Source organism: Chiroxiphia lanceolata, chromosome 23, assembly GCF_009829145.1.
Source record: "Chiroxiphia lanceolata isolate bChiLan1 chromosome 23, bChiLan1.pri, whole genome shotgun sequence".
Taxonomy (NCBI): domain Eukaryota; kingdom Metazoa; phylum Chordata; class Aves; order Passeriformes; family Pipridae; genus Chiroxiphia; species Chiroxiphia lanceolata.
In genome coordinates this window covers 2674991-2697457 of record NC_045659.1, presented here as the reverse complement: position 1 = coordinate 2697457, position 22467 = coordinate 2674991, and the positions used below count along the sequence as shown (strand labels likewise).

At 45.3% G+C, this 22467-nt stretch overlaps 1 protein-coding gene across 3 annotated transcripts in view; it reads right to left on the bottom strand.

Moving 5' to 3' along the window:
- Positions 1–411: 411 nt before the first annotated feature.
- ARHGEF12 (Rho guanine nucleotide exchange factor 12) overlaps positions 412–22467 on the bottom strand; it is a 78262-nt gene continuing 56206 nt past the window's right edge. For all 3 annotated transcript variants that reach the window (XM_032709756.1, XM_032709755.1, XM_032709757.1), the window contains exons 21-41: positions 22341–22446; positions 21905–22117; positions 21363–21492; positions 20975–21010; positions 20183–20337; positions 19350–19496; positions 18475–18560; positions 17534–17659; positions 16649–16763; positions 15644–15744; positions 15318–15395; positions 14008–14083; positions 13431–13598; positions 12842–12929; positions 11922–12011; positions 11699–11775; positions 11146–11373; positions 8905–9375; positions 6752–7065; positions 4736–4808; positions 412–4197 (exon numbers count right to left, since the gene is read on the bottom strand). In XM_032709756.1, coding sequence (XP_032565647.1) covers positions 4187–4197; positions 4736–4808; positions 6752–7065; positions 8905–9375; positions 11146–11373; positions 11699–11775; positions 11922–12011; positions 12842–12929; positions 13431–13598; positions 14008–14083; positions 15318–15395; positions 15644–15744; positions 16649–16763; positions 17534–17659; positions 18475–18560; positions 19350–19496; positions 20183–20337; positions 20975–21010; positions 21363–21492; positions 21905–22117; positions 22341–22446 — 2889 coding nt within the window. In that variant the 3' untranslated portion in view covers positions 412–4186. The remainder of the gene's footprint in view (positions 4198–4735; positions 4809–6751; positions 7066–8904; positions 9376–11145; positions 11374–11698; positions 11776–11921; positions 12012–12841; positions 12930–13430; positions 13599–14007; positions 14084–15317; positions 15396–15643; positions 15745–16648; positions 16764–17533; positions 17660–18474; positions 18561–19349; positions 19497–20182; positions 20338–20974; positions 21011–21362; positions 21493–21904; positions 22118–22340; positions 22447–22467) is intronic.

Genomic DNA, 22467 nt, shown 5'->3' with positions numbered 1-22467 from the left:
AACAGCAGAAATTCAGTCAAGGCACTTCAACCTCTACAAAAGCCCCTAAAAAAAATCTCCTTTGCCATCACCACTCTGTCCTGCCAAACACTCCAGGCAATTCCAATCCCCCAAAAAATCCACCAGACAAAAGGTTATTTCCTTTAAGCTTATTTAATGATATTTGAAACGCTTAAATTTTCTATTTCCCAGATCCTGAAAACAGATTTTTTTTTTAAGTGACCAATATTTAATTCCAGAAACATACAACCTGATCAGCTAAGTCATAAAAGAGCTATTTTACAAACATACATCTGGATAATTAGAACAATAAAGTCTTTTTAGACATTCAAACATGATCAGTAAAAATACAGGATTATTAATAAAGATTTTTGTGTATTTTTTTTTTTAAAGAATACCTCCAGATTTTTCTTTTTTTCTTCTCTTTAAAGTAAATCTCTGTTAAGAGTACATGATTGTATGTTGTACAAAGAAAATAAAAATATTCTAGTATGAAGAGAGCTCCACAAGACTTAATTCAAAATAAAACAGCAGTGTTTTGGCTGCAGTATCCCTTTTGCAGTACATCTGCTTGTCAGTTGGCACCTTTGGGGAGGGGGAGGGAATTGAGGGATTTCTTTAGGGAACAGAGGGAGAAATCAACACCAGATACCAGGAGATTATGGGTCTGATGTTCAGACCCCTATTCCAAAACCAGGGACAGGATCTGTAAATCAGAATATCCAGGTTTTACAGAATAAAACTGGGAACAGGCTGAGTGCTGTCTGAAAGCTGCCCCAAACCATCCAGATTTCTTCACTCTTGAGGTTTCTTCATCCTTCTGTCTGATCCCACCCACAGGATGCTGAAGGAATCTCCCCTCCCTACAGAAAAAGTATGTTCAAGAGACCCAAATGATCCAACACCAGCTCAGCATTTGCTCTCCGACAGGAGAAGGAAATTCCCATCCCAAAAAAATCCATTTGACATTCCTGCTTGTCCATGAACCATGTGACAGCAGAAGTGACCTCTCAGAAGGACACAGAAGATGGTTCCCACACTACAAATTTGTCCCCAAAATAAGAAACCCTTGTTACTCTTCTGTTTGGGGAAGGGAAAAAAAACCCCAAAACAAAAACCCCTCGACTATTTGGGAGGAAAAAAATCCCAGAGAACAGTGTCCTGCTCTGTTATCCAGTTTGGATATGGGAATGTACAATCCATCAACAACCAGGGGCAAACCAAAATGCTTCCTCACGCTGAAAACTGGGATTTAAAGAAGGGAATCTTATGGCTTCAAGGACGAAAAAAACATGAGAATCCTGAACAGTGCATTGGAGCTGCAGCTCCTTCCATGCCTGAGCTCTGGGGGACAGCACATGGGCCAGGAGAAAGGAATTCCCTGGCATTCCAGGTGACTGCTCTCGAAAATAAGGGATTCCTGACCCCACCATTGTTTTCCCAGAGGGGGAATGCCCTGTTTGTGAGGAGCTGAACCAAAACCCGACCAGCACAGAGCTCAGAGGGTCCTTTACGTCGCCCATAAAACTGGGTTCAAATTTAGGCTTCTCCAACATTCCTTCAAGCTCTCTGGCCCCTCCTGCCCTGGAGACTGGCCATGCCAGCTGGGACAAAGGCACCCAGCCTGGCTGTTCCCCTGGCACACCTGGAGAGGTGACAGGGACAGCACTGTCCCCTCCCCTCCCCTGTGTTACACATGAAGGGAGGGTGGGGAAAATCCCACTCCAGCAGCTCCGAGGCTGAAGTGTAGGGATGGGGCCACACAAATACTCTGCATTCCCAGCTTTTTTCACTGCTGCTACACCTGTCAGGGATGAAAACAAAGCAGTGGTGGAACCACAGACCACCAGGAACCTCGGAGAAAACCAGCCCACCAGGGATTTTGCCTTCAGTCACAAGGAATGAGTATGAAGCAGCCAGGCCTTCACCTTTGCTGGTCTTCCAGGATATTCTTCTGAAGCCAGACTAAGCTCTCTCTATTCTACAGTTCAGGGATAACCTTCCCATCAACCATGGAAGCCTCTGGAAAGCTTTCAGACCACCAAGGTCACAAAAACTGCTCCTGGGTCTGGAGTGTGGGGTTGCAGCTGATGGAAGGGAACTGGGAGGGAGGAAAGTGTCTCAAACACCAAGTCTGGCTCTATCCCAGTCCTTTTTCTGGCAGGACCCATGGCAGCATGGTTTGGGGGATGCTCCCCCCCCTGGTTTGGGGGATGCTCATGAACATCTGGGTGTTTGTAACCAAAGGAACCGTGTGGCTGAGGTGAGGAGGGGAGTGCTGGGGTAATACTGACAGTGAATCTCACCCAAGGAAGCTCCTGCCAGCCTGGCAGAGAACACTTGGGTTTGTGTTGGCAGTGTCATGATGCTTCGTGCAACCAGCTCTTCAAACAAGAGGAGCTCCTCCCTACCCTCTGAACTTCCACATCAGGCCCAAAATCACCTGTGCTGCCTCTGCCCATCATCACAGGAACTCTTCCCTTGCCTGTTCCATGGGGAAGAATAAGATCTGATGTTTTTCTTACAGACAAAGGACAGATCTGTTTTCCTGCCAGCAGCTAAAATGTTTCACTCAGAGGAGCAGGGAGTGGGATCTTGACAGTGACAGTGACCAAAGGCAGATTCTCTGAGCACTCCCTGATGCTCTGACTGTCAGTGGGATGCACAGGCTTGGCTTGCTGCTCACTCTGGGCTCCTTAAACAGTTTAAAACTCGGCAAGAGGGTGCAGCAGAGGCTTCCTCACACACCTTCCCCCAGCAGCCCCACTCCTGGTGTCTGTGGTACCAGGGACAGCTTGAACTGAACTCCTTGCCTGTGCCAGGGAGGAGCTGCTGCCCTGGGACCAACCTCAGCTGGTCCAGTGTTACCTCAGTGATAACCTTTTCACCATCCTGTTCCCAGACTGGAAGGAATTCCAGCAGCAAACCCCGTTCCAACAAGCCTAAGGAAGTCCCAGAGAGCTGGTTCAGCCTTCTTGGATTTGCACATCTCTGTTTCAGCGAGAACACGTTGGCACAAGTTAGTTTAAAAAAAAAACAACCAAACAAACCAACCCCACCCCCCCAAAAAAAAACCCCCAAAGCCCACCCCAAGCCCTCAGCAAGACATACTTTCAGGTACTAAAACTTACTGGCCCTATAATCAGCAGTACCTGTGGCTAACTCCAATGGCAGCCCTTTTTCATTCAGTAGTGAATCAGGGGCAGAGCTGCCCCACATCTTTGAAACACTTCTGGGTTTGCATTTTTTTCTTCTTTTTTTTTTTTTTCTTTTTTTTTTTTTTTTGATCCAGAGAAGAGTTACAAAAGTGCTGCAGGTCCAAGTATTTTTTTATCACTTTACAAAGGAGACAATGATCAAAGCCAACAAAGTCAAGGAAAAAAAAATAAAAATTAAACCTCTCTTTCTCCCCTCCCAGTCTGATCTTGCAAGTCAACGAAGGAATGGGAAAGGGGAAAAGGAAAACTCGCCCATCTCAAGTGCCTGGATGTTTAGTGCATGGAAAATTCTTGTTGCACACGTGGTGACAGGAGCAATTCCCATGCAGTTTGTTGAAACACAGGTAATTCCAGCCACAAGCCATCCTAACAACCTTCATAAGTAGCTCTTGGCATGGCAGTTTGAGTTGCCAGCAGGGAGTGCAGAGTCCAGTCCAGTGAAATAAAGATTCACCTGCACACAGGTAACACCCTGGTCCCTCACCCCTGACCCAGGATGGACCATATGCAGGGGGCTAGAACTGTCACTACCCAGTTCAAACAGAACAAAACAAAACAAAATAAACAAAAAAAAAAAGGCAGATTAAAAAAATTAAAATGTGCTTTTGATACACGGAATGAAGTCAAATAAATACATTGATCTTTTTTTTTTTTTTAAATGTCTAAATACATTTTTTTTTATATCCTACACCCAAAGCTCTGTACATTTGGTTTGGTTTTTTTTTTTTTATTTTTCTGTTCTGAAAAATGTATTTCTGGTAGCAAGGAGAGGAGCAGAATAGAATAGACTCCCTCACTGACAAGATAGTGCAGATGCCCCACAGGAAAAGCACCCCATGCCCACTTTGCTAAAGTCTGGTTCGTGTTTGGATGGTCCAAACCCTCTTGTCTCAGAGTCCACAAGGAAGACAGCGGGTGCTGTGTCCTGATCCTCTTCATCCCATCTTCAGCCACTCCTGAAAACACGACTAGCTTTTGTCTGAAGGAGGGAAAAAGAGAAAAAAGGGGAAAAAATGTGGTGAGAGACAAATGTCTGGCACTTCTGACCACCCCTGTGACATGAGAGACATCACACCCGTTTGACCTCAAAACCCTTGTCAGTAGTTGCAGCAATTCCAGGTGTAGGATGCCCAGTTTAAAGGGACCCATGGAACCACTGCACAGCATCAGAGACACCCCGGAGGAGCAGGAGCCAGACTGATCATTGCACACCTTCAGAAACCTCCCTCTGGGACTTCACACTGGGAAGAGGGGCTGTGCATCCTGAGGTGAAGGTCTCTGGCAGGTGGGGTGAGAAAGAACCTTTCCAGAGGAGGAACAAGCTCCTCTGCACATCCATGGATTCACTGACCTTTCCCGGAGCTCAGCCCTGGGAGAGCTGCTCGAGGAGGTGAATCCTTTCTTTTTTTTTTTTTTTGGTGAGTGTGAGAAACATGAATAATTGATTTTGTGTTCTCTGTTTAATGCCTGGGGCCGAGGTGGAACGTGCTCCCAGTTCCAGCCAGGCTGGTTCCTACCTGAGTGCTCTCCCGTGGAGGCTGAGCCAGCCAGCCCTTGGCGTCGCAGAATGGTGTAGTCCTCCTCCACCTCCTGCAAAAGCAAAACAACCCCAAAGCTCAAAGTGGCTCTTTATCTCCTGAGCAAACAGAGGGGGCTTCAAATGGGAAAAGAGAAGTTTCAATCACCCACGTTGCAGTGACTCACAGTGGACCTCAACTCCTTCACCAGCATCTCTGTCTGACCTTCCATTTGCATGCAACACTCTACTTTTTTTTTTTTTCCCCTTCAGGTTTCAGTTAAATTGAAGGCTGGCTACTGAATGTTTCATACCTCAAAATGCTATAAACCTTCTGCAGCGATGGTTATTTTGTAAAGAGAATCCCCATCACAGAGAAAAATGAAATAATTCTGAATATATTTAGCCTGAAAACCTTGTCATTGGTTTGCTGCAACTTGGCACCTTCATTTGACACTGGCAGCAGCAGCATGCAACAGATTTGATAAACCTTTTTATGCCAGGAATTCATATTCCTTAGGTCAGTGGCCCCTTCAAAACTCCACTGCTGCAGACTTGTCCCAGCCCTCAGGAACCTCTCCAGATTCAAACCAATACGTGCCCACCAGAAATATTTGCCTCTCGTCATCCACAACTCAAATTCAAGCAGAACAGCACCAAACTCCTGCTTCAAAAGCTCCCAGAAACAAGAGCCAGAGGTAAGGAAAAACATGGCAGGTCTTTTTTTGTTTTCCCTCCCTCCTCAAAATTATTTTCAAGCTCTTTTTTTAAGCCTCATACCCTAAATGCCTCATACCCTAAAAAATTGCTTTTTTTAAGTCTCATACCCTAAAGGGTATGAGAGGATCAAATAATTTCCTGTGGAGAGAGGACAGCTCTTCACTCACAGCTCCAGCTCAGCTGTGCTGGAGGCACTGCAGGAGAGGGAAGTGGGGAGAGGCCCAGCTCCTGAGACATTTGAGAATGGCCTGAGGAGAAGCTTTTCTAAAGGGTATGAGAGCCCTGAAGGTGCTTTAGCGGGAGAACAACACACCTTTAGTTGGAAATACATCACATCTTTAGTAGGAAACACAAACACACCTTTAGCAGGAAACACATCACATCTTTAGTAGGAGCACAACACACCTTTAGTAGGAACAGAATACACCTTTAGTAGGAGCACAACACACCTTTAGCAGGAAACACATCACACCTTTAGTAGGAAACACAACACACCTTCAGTAGGAGTACAACACACCTTTAGTAGGGAACACAACACACCTTTAGTAGGAACACAACACACCTTTAGTAGGAACACAACACACCTTTAGTAGGAGCACAACACACCTTTACTAGGAACACAACACACCTTTAGTAGGAGCACAACACACTTTTAGTAGGAACACAACACACTTTTAGTAGGAACACAACACACCTTTAGTAGGAACACAACACACCTTTAGTAGGAACACAACACACTTTTAGTAGGGAACACAACACACCTTTAGTAGGAACACAACACACTTTTAGTAGGAACACAACACACTTTTAGTAGGGAACACAACACACCTTTAGTAGGAACACAACACACCTTTAGTAGGAACACAACACACTTTTAGTAGGGAACACAACACACCTTTAGTAGGAACACAACACACCTTTAGTAGGAGCACAACACACTTTTAGTAGAAACACAACACACCTTTAGTAGAAACACAATACACCTTTAGTAGAAACACAATACACCTTTAGTAGGAGCACAGCACACCTTTAGCAGGAAACACATCACATCTTTAGTAGGAGCACAACACACCTTCAGTAGGAACACAACACCCCTTTAGTTGGGAACACAACACACCTTTAGTTGGGAACACAACACACCTTCAGTAGGAACACAACACCCCTTTAGTTGGGAACAAAACACACCTTTAGTAGGAACACAACACACCTTTAGTAGGAACACAACACACCTTTAGTTGGGAACACAACACACCTTTAGTTGGGAACACGACACACCTTCAGTAGGAACACAACACACCTTTAGCTTTTCAAGGGCATCCTCAATGTTCTGGATGTACTGCATGAGCTGCACACGGATCTCCAGAGGCAGGGGAGGGCTTGCCATGAAGGAGCAGGACTCTTCCACTCCCCCCCAGCGCGAGGCCAACATCTCCTCCGGGAACGGGGAGCCCCCTCCGTCCGACCGCGCGTCCCGGGGGGACAGCGGGTGCTGCCGGGCAGAGTCCAAGGGGGCCCGGCCACCCCCCGTGCACTGGAGGACCAGGGAGGACACCTCCTCGTCCGTGGAGCTCTCCTGCACTGTTCCATATCCATCGAGGATCAAATAATTTCCTGTGGAGAGAGGACAGCTCTTGGCTCACAGCTCCAGCTCGGCCAGCACTGCACTGGAGGCATTGCAGGAGAGGGAGGTGGGGAGAGAGGCCCAGCTCCTGAGACATCTGAGAATGGCCTGAGGAGAAGCTTTTCTGAAAGCTACACAGATTGTATCACACCAGACTGGTTTGGTTCTGAATTGGTTCAGAGATTAGGGCTGGTTTTTGCACTGTAGATTAAAATCTCCATGATTAGATAGACAGGAGTTGGACTCAAGATGATCCTTGTGAAACTCTTCCACCCCAGGATATTCTGTGAACTAATCCCCCACTCTTCTGGTTTTCCATTTCTATTATACTGATTTTTGCACTGTAGATTAAAATCTCCATGATTAGATGGACAGGAGTTGGACTCTGATCCTTGTGGGTCCCTTCCACCCCAGGATATTCTATGAACTAATCACCCACCCTCTTGTTTTCTATTTCTAATACTGGTTTTTGCTCTGTAGATTAAGAACTATATGATAAGATGGACAGGATTTTTGCACTGTAGATTAAAATCTCCATGATTAGATGGACAGGAGTTGGACTCTGATCCTTGTAGGTCTATTCCACCTCAGGATATTCTATAAACTAATCACCCCCCCTCCTGTTTTTCTAAAATCTGTTTCTCTTATGCTGGTTTTTGCACTGTAGATGAAAAACTATATGATTAGATGGACACTAGTTGGACTCAGATGATCCTCGTGGGTCCTTCCCAACTCAGGATATTCCATGAGCTCATCACCCACCCTCCTGTTCTTCCAAAGATCTCTGTTTCTATTATGATGACCGAAAAAGCTGCACTTACACTAATGGTACCTGACAAACCCAACTTCTGGATTTCCAAACTCCACTTGCCACTTATGGTACTGAGGCTGCTTTTACCTTTAAAACTGAGCTCGCTGGTATGTTAAAAGATAAAGCACTGACAGACAGAAATGCTTTCACAACCTGCACCTTGGTAGGATTCTATCAAATCATTTCTCCCCAGCAAAGCCAGCACGTGGAGTCAGAATTGACTGAAAACAGATCAGTCTAATTCTGATGTCCCTGCACAGTTAAAAGAAGTAAACAGTGTAAGAGGTGACAAATAAATTAGATGCTTCAAGTTGTTGGCTCAGTTTTAATAATTTAAAATGTCTCAGCAAGAAAAATTATTTGCAATATGTAGTTGGAAGGCAGAGCTCGGGCAGTCACAAATTGGCTTGTTCACATGGATTTAATCCAATTTTTAAATAAAAGCATATTTATGGGTAAGAGATTTCTATATGACTATTAGTCTTTAACCTGCCTAATAGCAGCTACTTCTACACAGCATGCACATGAGAGAAACCTCAGCTTCTCTAGCAAGTTTAGCGACAAAAACCTGCCAAATATGCCATATGTAGCAATAATAATAGAAATAACAAAAAAAATAAGCTTTTAAGAGCTTCAGACAGGGGTAAGGTCACAAGAGACTGTGACAGTGCAAAGCTAAATTCTTTTCTTGATCAGGAGAAGCCAACAGAAAATGGCACCATGAGTCACGGGGGCTTAAAAAAGGGCTTTGCCTTCAGGGAAAACCTTTTCCCTACACGTCCCAACAGCCAGCTGAGGGATAAAGTGGTCCAGGGAAAGTGCAATCGAGAGCTTGGATTGTGCAATTACAGCGTGTCACAGTGTGTTAACCCCACAGCACTGCAGCTTCTGCCTCCACAGCACAGAGAATTCAGCAGGTACGTGCCTGCACAGCCCTTTTCAGGGCTGGAATGACTCGTCAAGGTCGAGAGTTGACTTTAGGATAAGCAAGAGAGGAGCCTCTAATGCTGAGCCTCACCTGAGATCCGTATTTGCACCTCCTCTTCCTCCTTCCTCTCCATCAGTTCGCTCTCAGAGGGGTTTTCATCGCTGTGAGCCTCCCGAGCATCAAAAAAGTGCTCCCCGCTCTCCTCGGCCCCCACCCCTTCCAGCTCCAGGGTGGAAACCTCCGGGGTCCCGCTCCCGCGGTCCGTTCCCAAATTCCCACTGGGCCTGGGGTCTCTCCCCACCAGCTGCAGGGCATCCCCTGGGGCTGGAGACTCAGCTGAAGTCCGGAGGCCATAACCAGCTGTGGACTCCTCAGCTGTGGGCAGTGTTCTGTCCGAGCCAGGCTGGAATTTGTCGCCGTCCGAGTGCTGGAGCTCGTTCCCGCTCTCCGTCTGGGCTTCCTGGGAGACAGTCCTGAACCTGGGGAAGCGCTGCCGCTCTTCCAGGGTGCCCTTCTCAGCCAGGCCAAACTGCTGCACCAACAGCTGCCTCAGCAAACCCACTGCAAGGAGAAGAGACACGTTCAGAGTGATTAAACCGGACAGAAAGGTCACCCCTCCGCCGAGGTGCATCTCCTCTCGTTGCTCTTGCCAGGAAAAACAGGGATAAAAATAAATGTAATAAGGGCTCAGGTCTTACTCCACGTTTCACCTCATAAGTGAGAGCAAACGTGTCAGTGCAAGTTCCATCTTCTTAGAGAAAAACAAAGGAATTGCCTGCTGGAATTAGCTGGAGTGCCTGGGTTTCACCCTGCAAAACAGCTGTGGCTGTGACAGGGGATTCCCTGTGACTGTTGCATTCCTGTGAGCATCTTGTGACTATTCCATTCCTGTGAGCATCTTGTGACTATTCCACTCGATTTTGAAATGACAGATCAAAAAAAAAAAAATAAAAAAATTGAATAAATGTTTTCCCTAAAATTTCATGCAAATTTATGCCCATTTGAACTTCAACCCACATTCCTTTAGCTCTCAAATTATCCCAACCAAACACTTCAAAATAAGGACATATTGTTCAAAACAAAGCTGTGATGCTGTCAAGGGTATAGCTGTTCATCCTCTCCACGGAGCACTCTTGTAACACCCAAAAAAAAAAGCTATGATGTCATACAAAGGAAAAGTCACTCATCTCAAAACTTGAGTGACCCTCTGCTGCTGTTGGAGAGCTGCTGGTTTAATTCTGAGAAGTCAGGAGACTGTGTAAGGTCACCAATACTGTCCTTGCACACCCCCAGACTAGGATTTATTTTAGCACTGGCCTCTGAAAACAAATACCAAGAACGTTTGTGTAACGTTCACAATCAGAAAGGGACTTTGAATTCTGTAAGAAGAAGGATAAATGGATTAAGAGATCCAAGATAACTCAGAGATTGCAGAGAACTGTCATTACTTGTACAGAGAGAAGGAATTGGGGCCAAGGATGCGAGTGCTCTGAATTTTGGGAGAGTCAAAGAGCCCCCAGAGCAGCAATACAGACTCTTCCCTCCAAGTACAATGGAGGGACTGAGTGTCCCTTTGAGGGTTGCCAAGAAAAGATATATGGATTAATGAATTCATTCAAATTTTAGGAAGTTCTATTTAGGAATTGCACTGCTAGAGCTGATGGAGGAGGTTGCAGAGCATTATCCCTCTGAAAGGAGATGTACTGCAGAACAGAGGAAGTGATTAAAAATCTTCTATAAACAATTTTAAAGAATCATCTGTCCATCAGAAAAACTCCTTTTGAACACACACAAGAGTTGATCTAATTATACCCAACCACCTCTAAGTCCTCAGGAAATCAGAACTTGGACTTGCTCAAGTTCACATATATCCAATTTGCAGGATTTCACAAAAAAAAAGTAGTTGAAAATCACAAAACCTCTCATTTCCACAGCAGTGGAGCAGGATAGAAGTCCACAGCCTGACTGCCTTGTCTTCAAAATTCACTGCTGACTAGCAATGGCACTGTCCAGCACTGCACTAAGTTCTGCAATATAATTCTGCCATCAAAGCACTCCATGGACAGTGACAATTCATTAACACCACCATTTTAGACATGGGAAAACCACAGAAAAACAATGAGATGCCCTGAAGCCAAAGGAAGGGTCAAAGTATGAATTCAGACCTCCGAATTCCTGGCTGTCAGATCCATTTTGCTGTGAAACACAGCACAGGGAGAACTGATAATTAATAGGAACGGGCTTTTGGTTTTAATTTAGATCACTGATGGCTGAGCTAACGATTTCCACCTCTGAATCACATCCCCATGGACACTGGCCATGGATACTCACAGTTCCTTAATGCATCCCGTGCCCACTGCCCCTCTGACAGCGAGGGGGAACTGGTGGCTGTGTGTTCATAACATGCAGAGGAGTCTTTGAGGGTCAGCTCTGCCTGCTGCACCTTCTCAAACTGCCCTTCAGACACCAGCAGGCCTCCCACCTTGGCCTTTTCAGACATGATGGGTGAAGAGGACTGAGTGTTGAGTATGAGGGGAGATTCCAGCCCCAAGTCTTTATCTGGGGAACAGAAAACAGACATTCAGGTGAAACGACGGGAGACTGCAGAGGATTCTGCTTCACACAGAAAACTCTGAAAACACTAAAAAATACAGTTCTTGAGCCAGTTCAATCCAGGGTTAAAAAAGACTCATTCCCAGCAATTTCTAAACCAGATGGGAATAGTAAGAGGTACATTTCCGAGAGGTTCAGCATCACTTCTCCACACGACTTTTCCTTTGAAGAAAAATATCAAAGATGCCCAAGCCACGAGGAATATGGCTTGGCACATCTGCACTCCAGGCAGCAAATCCACTGAGCCCATTTACCTGAATCCCTGTTTTACCTGGGCTTTGGAGGCTACTGGCAGGAATGTCATGCTGCTCCTTGAGCTTCTGCTGCTCCTCTTCTTCACGCTCCTCCCTGCAGGGAGGGAAGAACCAGCACATTCCTTTAGTCACATTGAGCTGAGTCTCTGCAGGAGAATCCCTGCTCTGGCTGGCAATCTCTGAGCAGGAGGGGTGCTGGAAAAAGGAAAACCAGCCCTTCCTCCTCCAGCTTTTACTTACTCTCCAGGGCCTGACTGTGGGAGTGGAATCACTCTCCTGGCACTGCCCATTTTCACAGTCCCTGCCATCTGGGCTATGAGGTCCTGCCACCTACAGCAGAAACATCAAATAAAAACATGCAACGAGTGAAGCATAATGAATACTTTTCTATTTAACACCTCTTAAATCCAGCTAATACTTTTTTTTAGACTTTATTACTGCTTTTCTTATCAACAGAAATAGCTTTTGTTCATGTTCTGTTACATTCAATTCCCCAGTAACACCCTGTGAACACTCACCTCACCAGGATACTTTTCAGCAGAGGGAAATGATAGACAGGACCTTAGCAGTTGTCAGATGAACCAGTTATTTTATATATAAATATATACAAAAGCATTATTTCACATATTACTGAAGAGTTTCATATATGACACATGACAAGTTGCCATGTATCCCATAAATAAGTCCTATACTTCAGAAGAAAAGCATTTCTACCAAAAAAAGAAATAAAATCTTTTAGCTAGGGGATCAAATTCCTGCTTATGACACCAGTATCCAAGTCTGCAAAGATACCTGGTTCTGCATGAAGATGCAGGATTATTTAATCTTATCTGGCAGTCAGTCACAGAAAACCAGAATTTCAAGGGTAAAAAAAAAGCATTTTTGAGGTCAGAATGGGTCTGGAGGGAGTCAGAGAGCAAACATAACAACAGAAACACTGTGTGGGTTTGGGGGTTTTAATATAATACACATGCTCACTAATAGGTGTGTGTTCACCCTCCCCTGCTTTCTCCAACTTAGGAGAGACTAACTTAGACCATCAGAGCTGTGTTTTTAGCTCAGAGGAGGAACTCAGGGACACCTGCACAGGTACTAGAGCTGTAAAAGACCTCTGGAGCACACCAAAGCCAGCAGCAGCTGGAGCTGAAGCAGTTACTTACACGTTCTTTTCTGAGACAGTCTGTGCCACCAGCTCGTAAATGTGAGCGCCGTTCTCTGACATGGAGATGACGAAGAAAGCTTTGTTATCTGCACCAACACAGGGAAGGAAGGATTTAGCTAGAATGCCTTGGGCCACACAGCTTTCTGAAAAGTCCTAAAACAAGTCAAAACCCCGGCCCAAAGCAAGGACAGAACAGGTCATGAGATAACTCTCCAACGCTGTAATTACGGACACATCGACCTTGCCCTGTCCAGGAAATTTGTCCTCAAAAAAAAAAAAAAAAAAAAAAGCCATTCTGAAAAAGCTTTATTTCTCCTCTGTTCCCTCCTAATAATTTCCAGAGTACTTTTCATCTAACACAATCAGAGTACTTTAATTTAGAAGCCTATTTAAAACCCGAGCAATGCCTATTACTGCTGCAGAGGAGTTAAACGGCTCATACATACTAAGCACGATGTTGGACAACCAAGAATTAAACCTACGCAGTTTTCCCTGTTCTACTCTGGATCTCCACACAAAAACTTCTCAACTGAGCTCAGCCTTTATTTTTGGCTTCTCCTTTTGGCTCCTCAGTGGGTCACACTGACCTGTTGCCACCTGGCGAACCAGGACGGTGTTGAGTTTGATGATGGGGCTGAAGGTGTGTTTGCTGTCGGCTGTGGAGGCCAAGATCTTACTGTGGCACTTCAGCACCAGTTTATCATCTTGTTTCTGCAACAGCACCAGAATGTCCTCCAGCAGCAGAGTGTAGAGATCTGCCCAGAGTGCAAAAAGAACCCAGAACGAGTTAAAGATTCAGAGTCTCCTATCGCACCCCTGCAGAAGGCAAAAAGCAGCATTTTTGATTACTCATGCAGAGGCAGCAATCAGTGCTGTGCCATTCCAGGCAAAGCTTGCAAATCTTCCTCATGAAAACTACAGCAGAAAGCTACAGATGGAATTGGATCATCTCATGACTGACTGCTGTGTCCCTGCATGGCCCTAATGATGCTCCAGCACATTTCAGAATTGACAAGAATAATTTAATCAGCTCTGAGGAGCACACGGGCATTATTACATGTGGCAGGAAGGAGAATAATTGGGAGCTGAGCAATGCTTTCTCCTTCTCTCCTTCCCAGCAAACACACACAGAGCCAGGGAAGGCAGGGGATGGCACAGACTCACCAATGGTTTTGTCACGATTCACCTTCCAAGTCAGAGGCCCTTCATGGAGCATTTTTCTCTTTGTTAGGTCCAAGTTCTGTCACCAGGGGAAAGAAAAGAAGCAGCACTGTGAAATTTCCATGGAAGCAAGTCAGGATAAAACAGAGAGTTGCCAGAGGGACTCCACTTTGGAGAGAAGCAGCTAAACCCAGACTGGGAAAAGAAACGTGGAGCAGGAGCAGGTTGTGAGTGTAACCCAAAATGTTGTGAGAGATGTTTGTTGTCACTCTTCCTCCTTCACTGCTCTTTTGCAGATGCTGAGTGTCACAGGGTGGAGGATTTTCCTACCAAGCCAAGCTCCTAAGGCATTAGGATGCCACCTGTTTCCTAGGAGGAGCTTTTCCAGTATCCTGCATAAAGTTTGCAGTTCCAGCATTACAACTGGTTAATGCCTCAGCGCTCGATTTGCAAGTCAAGTGTGCCTACAAATGATATACAAATCATCCCGAAGATCTGACGGAATTTATAATGTCAATGGATTCTTCAGGCATTTCAGTGCTTGTGACATTTAGATCTGCAGGCAGAAGTGACAATTTTCACAATTCATCCCTTCCAAGTCTCAGAGTCTACAATCAATGACAGCAAGATTTCATAACTGCCAGTGAGTTGTTCACTTCCTCTCTGGATGCCTGCAAGTTTTTTTATTTGTGGGAAGGATACATGACACAGTTTCACAGAAAAGTCTTCAGATAAAAATTTTTTTGGCTACAGATTTTGGGGGAGCAACCAGCAAGGAACCAGCTTCATTAACATAACTGCAAGACTTTACAGGGGCCATGAACCAGAATATTTGTAACACTGGACTTTATTTGGCTCTACCTGTGGATCTCTTACACAGATCAGCCTGTGCACAAGATCTTCTTTTCCAGCCAATTGCACTGCTACACCTCAAGGCTCTCTGAGGCCTCCCCACTTCCAAGAGCACTCCTAAGATGTGCAATCACATGAGATATAATCCACAATAAGACTCATCATCCATCAGATATCTCTCATATGATACACTGTTTGAGCTTTGACCACTAAGATTTGTTTCACAGAGCTCCATCAACACCATTCTGTGCAGAGCTGGGTTGTTATATCCCCAGAGATCTTGAGGAAGGTGGCAAAACTCACATTTTTGAGACTAATTGTTTTCATTTCTGTACAGAAACATTTACCCCCGAAGACCATTTGACTGCACATCAGAAAACTGTGGCAGAAAGAGGCACAAATTGAATGGCAGGGCTGCAAACACAATTTACAGAGGGATGGGTTCAGTGTTTTCAACTCACCCTGAACTCATCCATCATGGGATCCTCAGACTGCTTCAGGTAGGACAGGTCGAGTCGACGCTGATAATCTTCCAAATGCTGCAGAAAACACGACAAAAAGGGTCACTCTGAGCAGCAAAACTCCCTGGGGTCACAGGGCAGGTCTGGACACTTCCATGGATGCACCCATGGGCACCTCCACACACTCCCAAACGCTGGGATCCTCCTCTCACAGGTGCCACAGAACACCTTTGAGCACAACATAAAGTCACAAGTGGAGACTCCAGGTGCCTTAAAAATGCTTATTATCCTCCCCAACCCTGAGTGCTCCCTCTGTCACCTCCCACCTGCTTGTTCTCTGACTCTTTGACAGCCTGGTTCACGTGGTTGAGGATCTGACGACAGTGATCCGCGGCTTTCTTCACTTTCTCCTTCTCTTCAGACAGCTCTGCAAGAGAAGGAGGAAAATGTAACAATGCTTTCCAAAAAAAAAAAAAAAAAAAAAGCTTTGAGAAGTCAGCAATCTAGTGCAGATTGCCGACCTCAAATTTGAGAAAGGGAAGTTAAACTCGCAGACGAGTCTGTCAACAAAAGGCGCGTTGCAAAGGTGAAGTGATAAAAATGAGATTTGTGGCAGGAGATAACTCATTCTAAGCTGCAGATCTTCATACACAGCACAGTGGTTGTTACTCTCCCTTTTCTGAGGGGCTTGTGACAACTACTCACTGCACGAGAACCTGAGTAGTGCTCTGAGAAATCCAAAATCTTCACCACAAAGGGAACAGACACAGGTGAACCCATCAATTCTCACCACCACAAGCCACACTGAGAATTCAGTTAACAGGCACATAAACCAGTACATCAAAGATAATGGAGTGTCACATGCTTTCCTAATTATGATTAGGATGAACTTGTAAATGCAGCCTATTTTTTATGAGTAATGAAATTACACTGCAGAAGGTATCAGATAGTAAACCTGGAAAAGCTTTTTGTGATATTATTAATGACACTGTTGTGCTGGAAATATCTTTCAGTGTAACACATTCTAACTAAATCCCACCCTCTGCAAGAACATGAGAACCTTGTGATGCTTTGGAGATTCAACAGATTCACTTATTTCACGGTGAATTTTCTTTTTTCCCCCCTAAGAAGGAACAAATACTTTGTATTTTTGTATACAAAGGGGTTTCCTTTTTGTTATTTTTCTAGCCTGCCCTCCTGTGCAGAAGGCAGCAGCGAGGCCACAGTGAAAACAGATAAAATTGAACAGCTCTTCAACACGTGCTTTGAAATCACTTTTACCTGGGAAAACCTGCTGAGGTGGATCATAAACCCCTGTGGAAAGGCTTTACCTGTGTACTTAGCAATGTTATCCAGCAGAAGGGGGTACTTTGTCAACCTCTGCATCTCCGTGGGAATTATATCCTTCAGCTGCAGCCGGCGGCACAGGGGATTGCTCTCAGCATCCTAAATTTGAACAGCGCAATATCTGCATTTGTCATTTTTATTAAGGTCATAATTACCTGAATGCATAACATCTATTCATCACATAAATGTCTATTACTTCGCTTTCCAGTAATTAAATGCAAGACAAGAAGTGCCAAGATCTATCACCCAGACAAGGCAGCCCCTCTCCATCTGCAATTACACAGAGGAAGAGCTCATCACCAGAGCAGTGCCTTCCTTCCCTCATTACTTCCCAGAGGCCTGGGACCATCCCCCATCAATCTCAGTCAGCACCACACAGGGAACACATCAGTTTAGGCTTTCACACCGCAGCAAAACACAGCACATTCTTCAATATAATCTCCTCTTGCATTACCCGAGTCCTCCCCAGCCCGTGGTAATGAAGATAATGTTCTCTCCTGCAAATGCCACGTGTATCCAAAGCCCCTTTCCTGGCAGGCAGAGCAGGTGCACATCATCTGTCTCCTGCCCCTGGCAAGCACTGAAATGGCACTGCCCTAAGAGCTTTTCCCCACAGAACTCCTCATCCTTGGGACACCATGTGCTTCCCTGCATCCCACCAGGACATTCTGTGCTCCCCACAATTAAAGGCTCCTCCCTCCGGGAACGATTAGCAAGAGATAAACACAGTGCTGGAAAGGATCCCAACCCGAAGACAATGTTAGACATGATGTCATTAATTACTGGAACTCGATCTACAAGCATTCAGGAGGCTGTGCTGGCCCCCAGCCACATCCTCGGGGCGACTCCAACCCCGCTGTCAAACTCACCTGCACGAAGGTCTGGAAACGCGAGTCCTTCTTCTGGCGGGACTTGATGACCTCCAGGGCAAAGGGCTGGTTACTGCAGAACGTGGCAGTGGCATGTTTCAGCTTCTCCTCTGCTGCTCCACTAAACTGTGCCAGAAAGCCAAGAAAGCCAAGTTTAGATAAGCTCAGGCTCAGCACGGGCCACCCTCAACAGACACAGAGCCGCTGGTGTGGCCAGGGAAGAAACCAACATGAGGAGTGAATTTCAGCCCTGGTTTAAGGCTCTGCCTTCCCATTTTCCTGAGGAACATCCCAAACTCTACAGTTCTCCTGTTTCCAGCCCAACCACACCACAGAATGGCAGAATGGTTTGGGTTGGTAGGGATCTTAAAGCCCATCCAGTCCCACCCCCTGCCACGGGCAGGGACACCTTCCACTAGCCCAGGTTGCTCCAAACCCCATCCAACCTGGCCTTGAACACTTCCAGGGATGGGGCAGCCAAACCTTTCCATAAGGATCTCAGAAATGAAGCCTTCAGCGGTGCTACAGAACTTGAAAAGGTTCAGCTATGTAAATTCCAAGATTAGAAATAAGTATTTTTAACTTCTAACTGCACCGCAGGCAACACAAGACATTTCAGTGTTACTGAAATAAATGGTGCAATTACATTTTTCAAAATGCTACTCTCACCTTTGTGTCTCCAAAAACTACCTTTCTATTCTACCCACACATCTGAAGGAAATTATTTCTGTTCCTTAAATTGCTCTTATCTCTAACCAAATGAAAGCCCACAGAAGTTCTTCCTGCTTTCCTTCCACCCTTATTCTCCAGCTCCATAGAAATGACAACTTTCAGACCTTCAGTTCCCATCAGCTGGAAATTGCCTTCACCAACCTCTGCCTCTGTTTGTCATTCTATTGAAACATTATTTTCAAACGTAAGGAAGCATAAAAGAATTTTACCCAGGAAAGCAAGTCTTCCCCAATTTGGCCAATGACAGAAGTCTCGTTCCTTTTCCGGACAGTTTTCATCTGATCATTCAGTGCAACTTAAAAATAATAATAAAAAAAGTAAAATTTTATTAATAGTGGTCACATTGCTTAATTTTCAGCAGTTATTTTAAAGTAAAAGCTATTCTAGGAGAAGACTAGATTTGCAGTAATTTCAATTAAATAAAAAATAATTATCCTGCAACACAATAAATTTAGAATAGCTAAGAAAATGCTATGTAACTCCTTTGGACTTCTGTCTCACCTGCCTTCAAATGACCCCTAAGAACCATTCCAATTTTATCTTTTCTGAGGCTCAGTATCACTTTTTTTAAAAAGAGCAATATATGTAGAATACAACTCAAGCCACCTGCATAAAATCATACAAGTGATTATTCAGTGGCAGGGCTGCAATTCCCCTCGTGAGCAGTTCTTTCCCTAAACAATCAGGAGGGGCCACCCTTCAAAACCACCTGCAAGACATCAATCTTTCCAGCTCTGTTTTCATATTCTCTTCAAAAACCCAGTTGTAACATCTTGATGTTGACCCACAAAGCCCATTCATCAAAGCACTGCTCCTTTTATCCGGCAGGAATCAGCACAAGGCAGGCTGTGCACACAGATAAGAGACAGCAAGGGCTGGAGCGCTGGGCAGATGCTTCCCTTATCAAAATATCTCTGTAAATCAGAAATATAACAACTGTGTGCCAAAGGAAGCCCAGATGTAACGCTCCGTTTTATCTCGAGCGCTGCACGAAGCCGCCTCTTGTTTCAGGGTCACTTTGGCTTAAATTTCTCAGCTCTTGGCACCCAGAATTCCAGCTGAAAGGCACCTCAGCTGCTCCTACCATGAAGGCCAAGGATGTCCTCCAGATTGGAGAAGATTTTGCGTTTGTCACTGGAGTTGAGGATCCCTTCCCTGGTCACACGTTGGTAGAAGACGTTGTGCAGGACCTTCAGCGTGCGGACGTGGGCTCGCTCTGTGTAAAACAGCTCTGAGGGGAGAGGGGAAACAGGGATTGTGACTCTGGGTGGGGCACATGGAGCCAAACACGAAGCCAACAGAAGTCAGAGTATCAAGTTAGAACAGTCTCCCTCACCAGCACTTTCCTTGCTGGCCCATATTCCAGCACGGAGCCACGCTTTGCTGTAATTCCATGTTTGAAAGAAGAGAGAAGCCAATTGATTCACAGCTCACAATTGACCCCAAACCAACAGTGAACTCTGAGCAGCTCATAAAGCCACACAGAGAGTCCTGGAACTGAGATGAAGCTTTGAAGATGAAGTTTGGGAGCAGCATTTGCACCGTGTCCTTTCCAAAAAAATCAAGCTTCTCTTGCTTTCTTTCATAGAATATATTGCAAACTGGCCTTTCAGTACCTTAATATTGTTTAATAACCACTTAATATCGTTTAATAACCACTTAATATCATTTAATAACCACTTAATATTGTTTATTTCTTCTCTAAGGACTGGATCAGTCTCATCTCAGGATACTTTTCAGCAACAAGTACAATTTCTATACACAAGAACTCTGCCAGCCAGAAATTAACAACCACTACTTTGAGCAGATCAGTGAAAACAGACCTAATTTTAAATGTGAAGAACTTCAGAGCTCCAGAGCACAGGTTTCAACTTTTTTTTGTATGCTTGGTGAGCTAGGAAAGAACATCCATCTCACCATTAATCACTTCTTGGCGCTTGATTTCATAGGGTTTGAGCCCCATCAGCACTTCCCTGCTCACGAGCTGCTGCCAGTTGGGAGGGTCCATGTCCATGTCAAAATCATAGAGCTCATCTTCACTCTGCACATCTGCAAAGCCAACACTGTCCATCCTAATGTGAGAAAAAGGTGTCAGACACTTCCCACCTTAGGCACAGGTGTAAGGAAGAAAGAAATGCTAAGTATACATATGTCAGTTGTAGAGGATTATGAACATGCTCTCAATGTCAGCTGGAGGCTGTTTGATGTCTGAACCTATAGGCACAGGCTCTAATTTTGCCCTTAACGACTAAGAGTGAATATCTGTTCTTCCAGTGCTTCCACAACCCTCCTTTTAATGACACAGATCAAATAATTCGCTTGGAGTCAAATATCAAGCCAGTGAAAGGGCACGGCCCAATTTCTTTCCTCTGTCTATCTGCAGATCCAGAGCCAACAGCAAGGCACAGGTTTAAAGAGAAAATATGGAAATGTCTACTCCCTAACCTAACAGCCATTCAAATCAGGAGATACAGCAATCACTCCACTTCACCCACAGATCAAAGGGTTTATTTGCATATGACTCACTCCACCTCTCCTATATGTGGCTGCCAGTGCCTGATTCCATATAGGTGTTATTAAAGAAAAGGAAAGATCCTGCAGACAACTGTGCTGGCTCAGAACAACGAGCTTCATAACCTGCATTCTGCTTCAGAACCTCCCAAGCCCTAAACAATTCGGTGCAGTTCAAACATTTCTAAGCACACTCACTTGCGAAAAGGCTTCGGTGTTCCCATGTCAACCATTCTGCAAGGAAGAAAAGGAATTATTAGGGAAGCTTATGCCTGAATTCCCCCTGCTCAGACACTCAGCACAACTTCAGAGTACAGCTCTGAGCTCCTCACTAGAACATTCTGTCCCCTGTCAGACTCACCCTCCTGACAGAGAGTTTTTTAGTGTTACCACAGCAGCAGACACAGACCAGTGGTTCTAATTCTACCAATAAAAATGATGTCACTAATAATTTTATGGACTGTTTCAACAGCCACTGTCACACTGACACAGGAGTTGGACTGCAATGGTCCCCATGTGTCCCTCCCAATTCAGGATACTCTGATTCCAGCACTCTCTCAAGGCTCACTCAAGTAACCACAGTTACCTCTCTGACTCTCCCTCCTCCTCCTGCAGGTTTTCCAGAGGAGATGGGAATTCAAAGGTGGTGTTGGGTGTGCGGGGTGTGCCATCCATGGAGTCACTGGCAGGTGGAGCTTCTCCAGGCTGCTTCAAACCTAGACAGGGGGGAAGTGGGAAATGTCATTAGAGAACTTTCCAGCCTCTTCAGAGCCTCTTGATTCCAGCCTCACTTCAGCTCAGAGCTGGAGGAACTGAATTCCTGGGCTGGTAAGAAAAATCTCGGTGACAAATCCCAGGTGACACAGGCTGCTGCTTCCAACAGCAGGCACTGAGACTGGGTCCTGCCTGCTGGATGATCCAATGCCACGGTGACAGAACCCACTAACAACACTTTCTGGTCATGGTAAGATTTCCCAATTCACAAAAGATGACTAAGGAGAGGAAGATCATACCTGATGATACAGAAAGGTTTCCCAATTTGTCAAGCTTGTTGCATCAGAAGCGTGCTTTGCATACTTCATTCCCAACACCAGCTTTAATCATTCCTCTGCATTCTTTCCATCCTACCTGGTTCGCTGTCCTTGCTTCCCTCTGGAGAGGAGAAGGGCCCCATTGCCAAGGGGGACATGGGGTTGGCAGGTGGGTATGGAGCATCTGTGCCATCACTGGAGGAGCCACTCTGGCGGATCTTGCTGGAATCTGGGGGCTCTGGGCTCACAGAAGAGGCTGTGGGTAAGTGCTTTGGGTGCCTGGGCTTCTGCATCTCCATGGCTCTGCCAACTGAACAAACACAGAGCAGTTACTCTGCTCAAAGAGCCCGGGCCTGTTTCCAGTGATAAGGAGAGGAAGCATTTCAGGGCAAAAATAGGTCTGCGTGTCTTTAAAAACGTATTTTAAACCCAAAAAGTTTACTGAGTCTTCTTAACATGAATTTTTAAAGACAGCAGAGACTTTGTGTGGCTTTCAGACCAAAAGGGAACATGTACTGCCCTGCCTGACATACTTGCACTGCTGTCGTGTCGACTCGGTCTCCTCGGTGGGCCCAGAATATTTGGAAAGCCTCTTCTCTTCCCTTTTTCCTCTCCTTCTTTCTCTTTCTTGATACTTTGCTGCAGTTCAAGAAAAGCAAA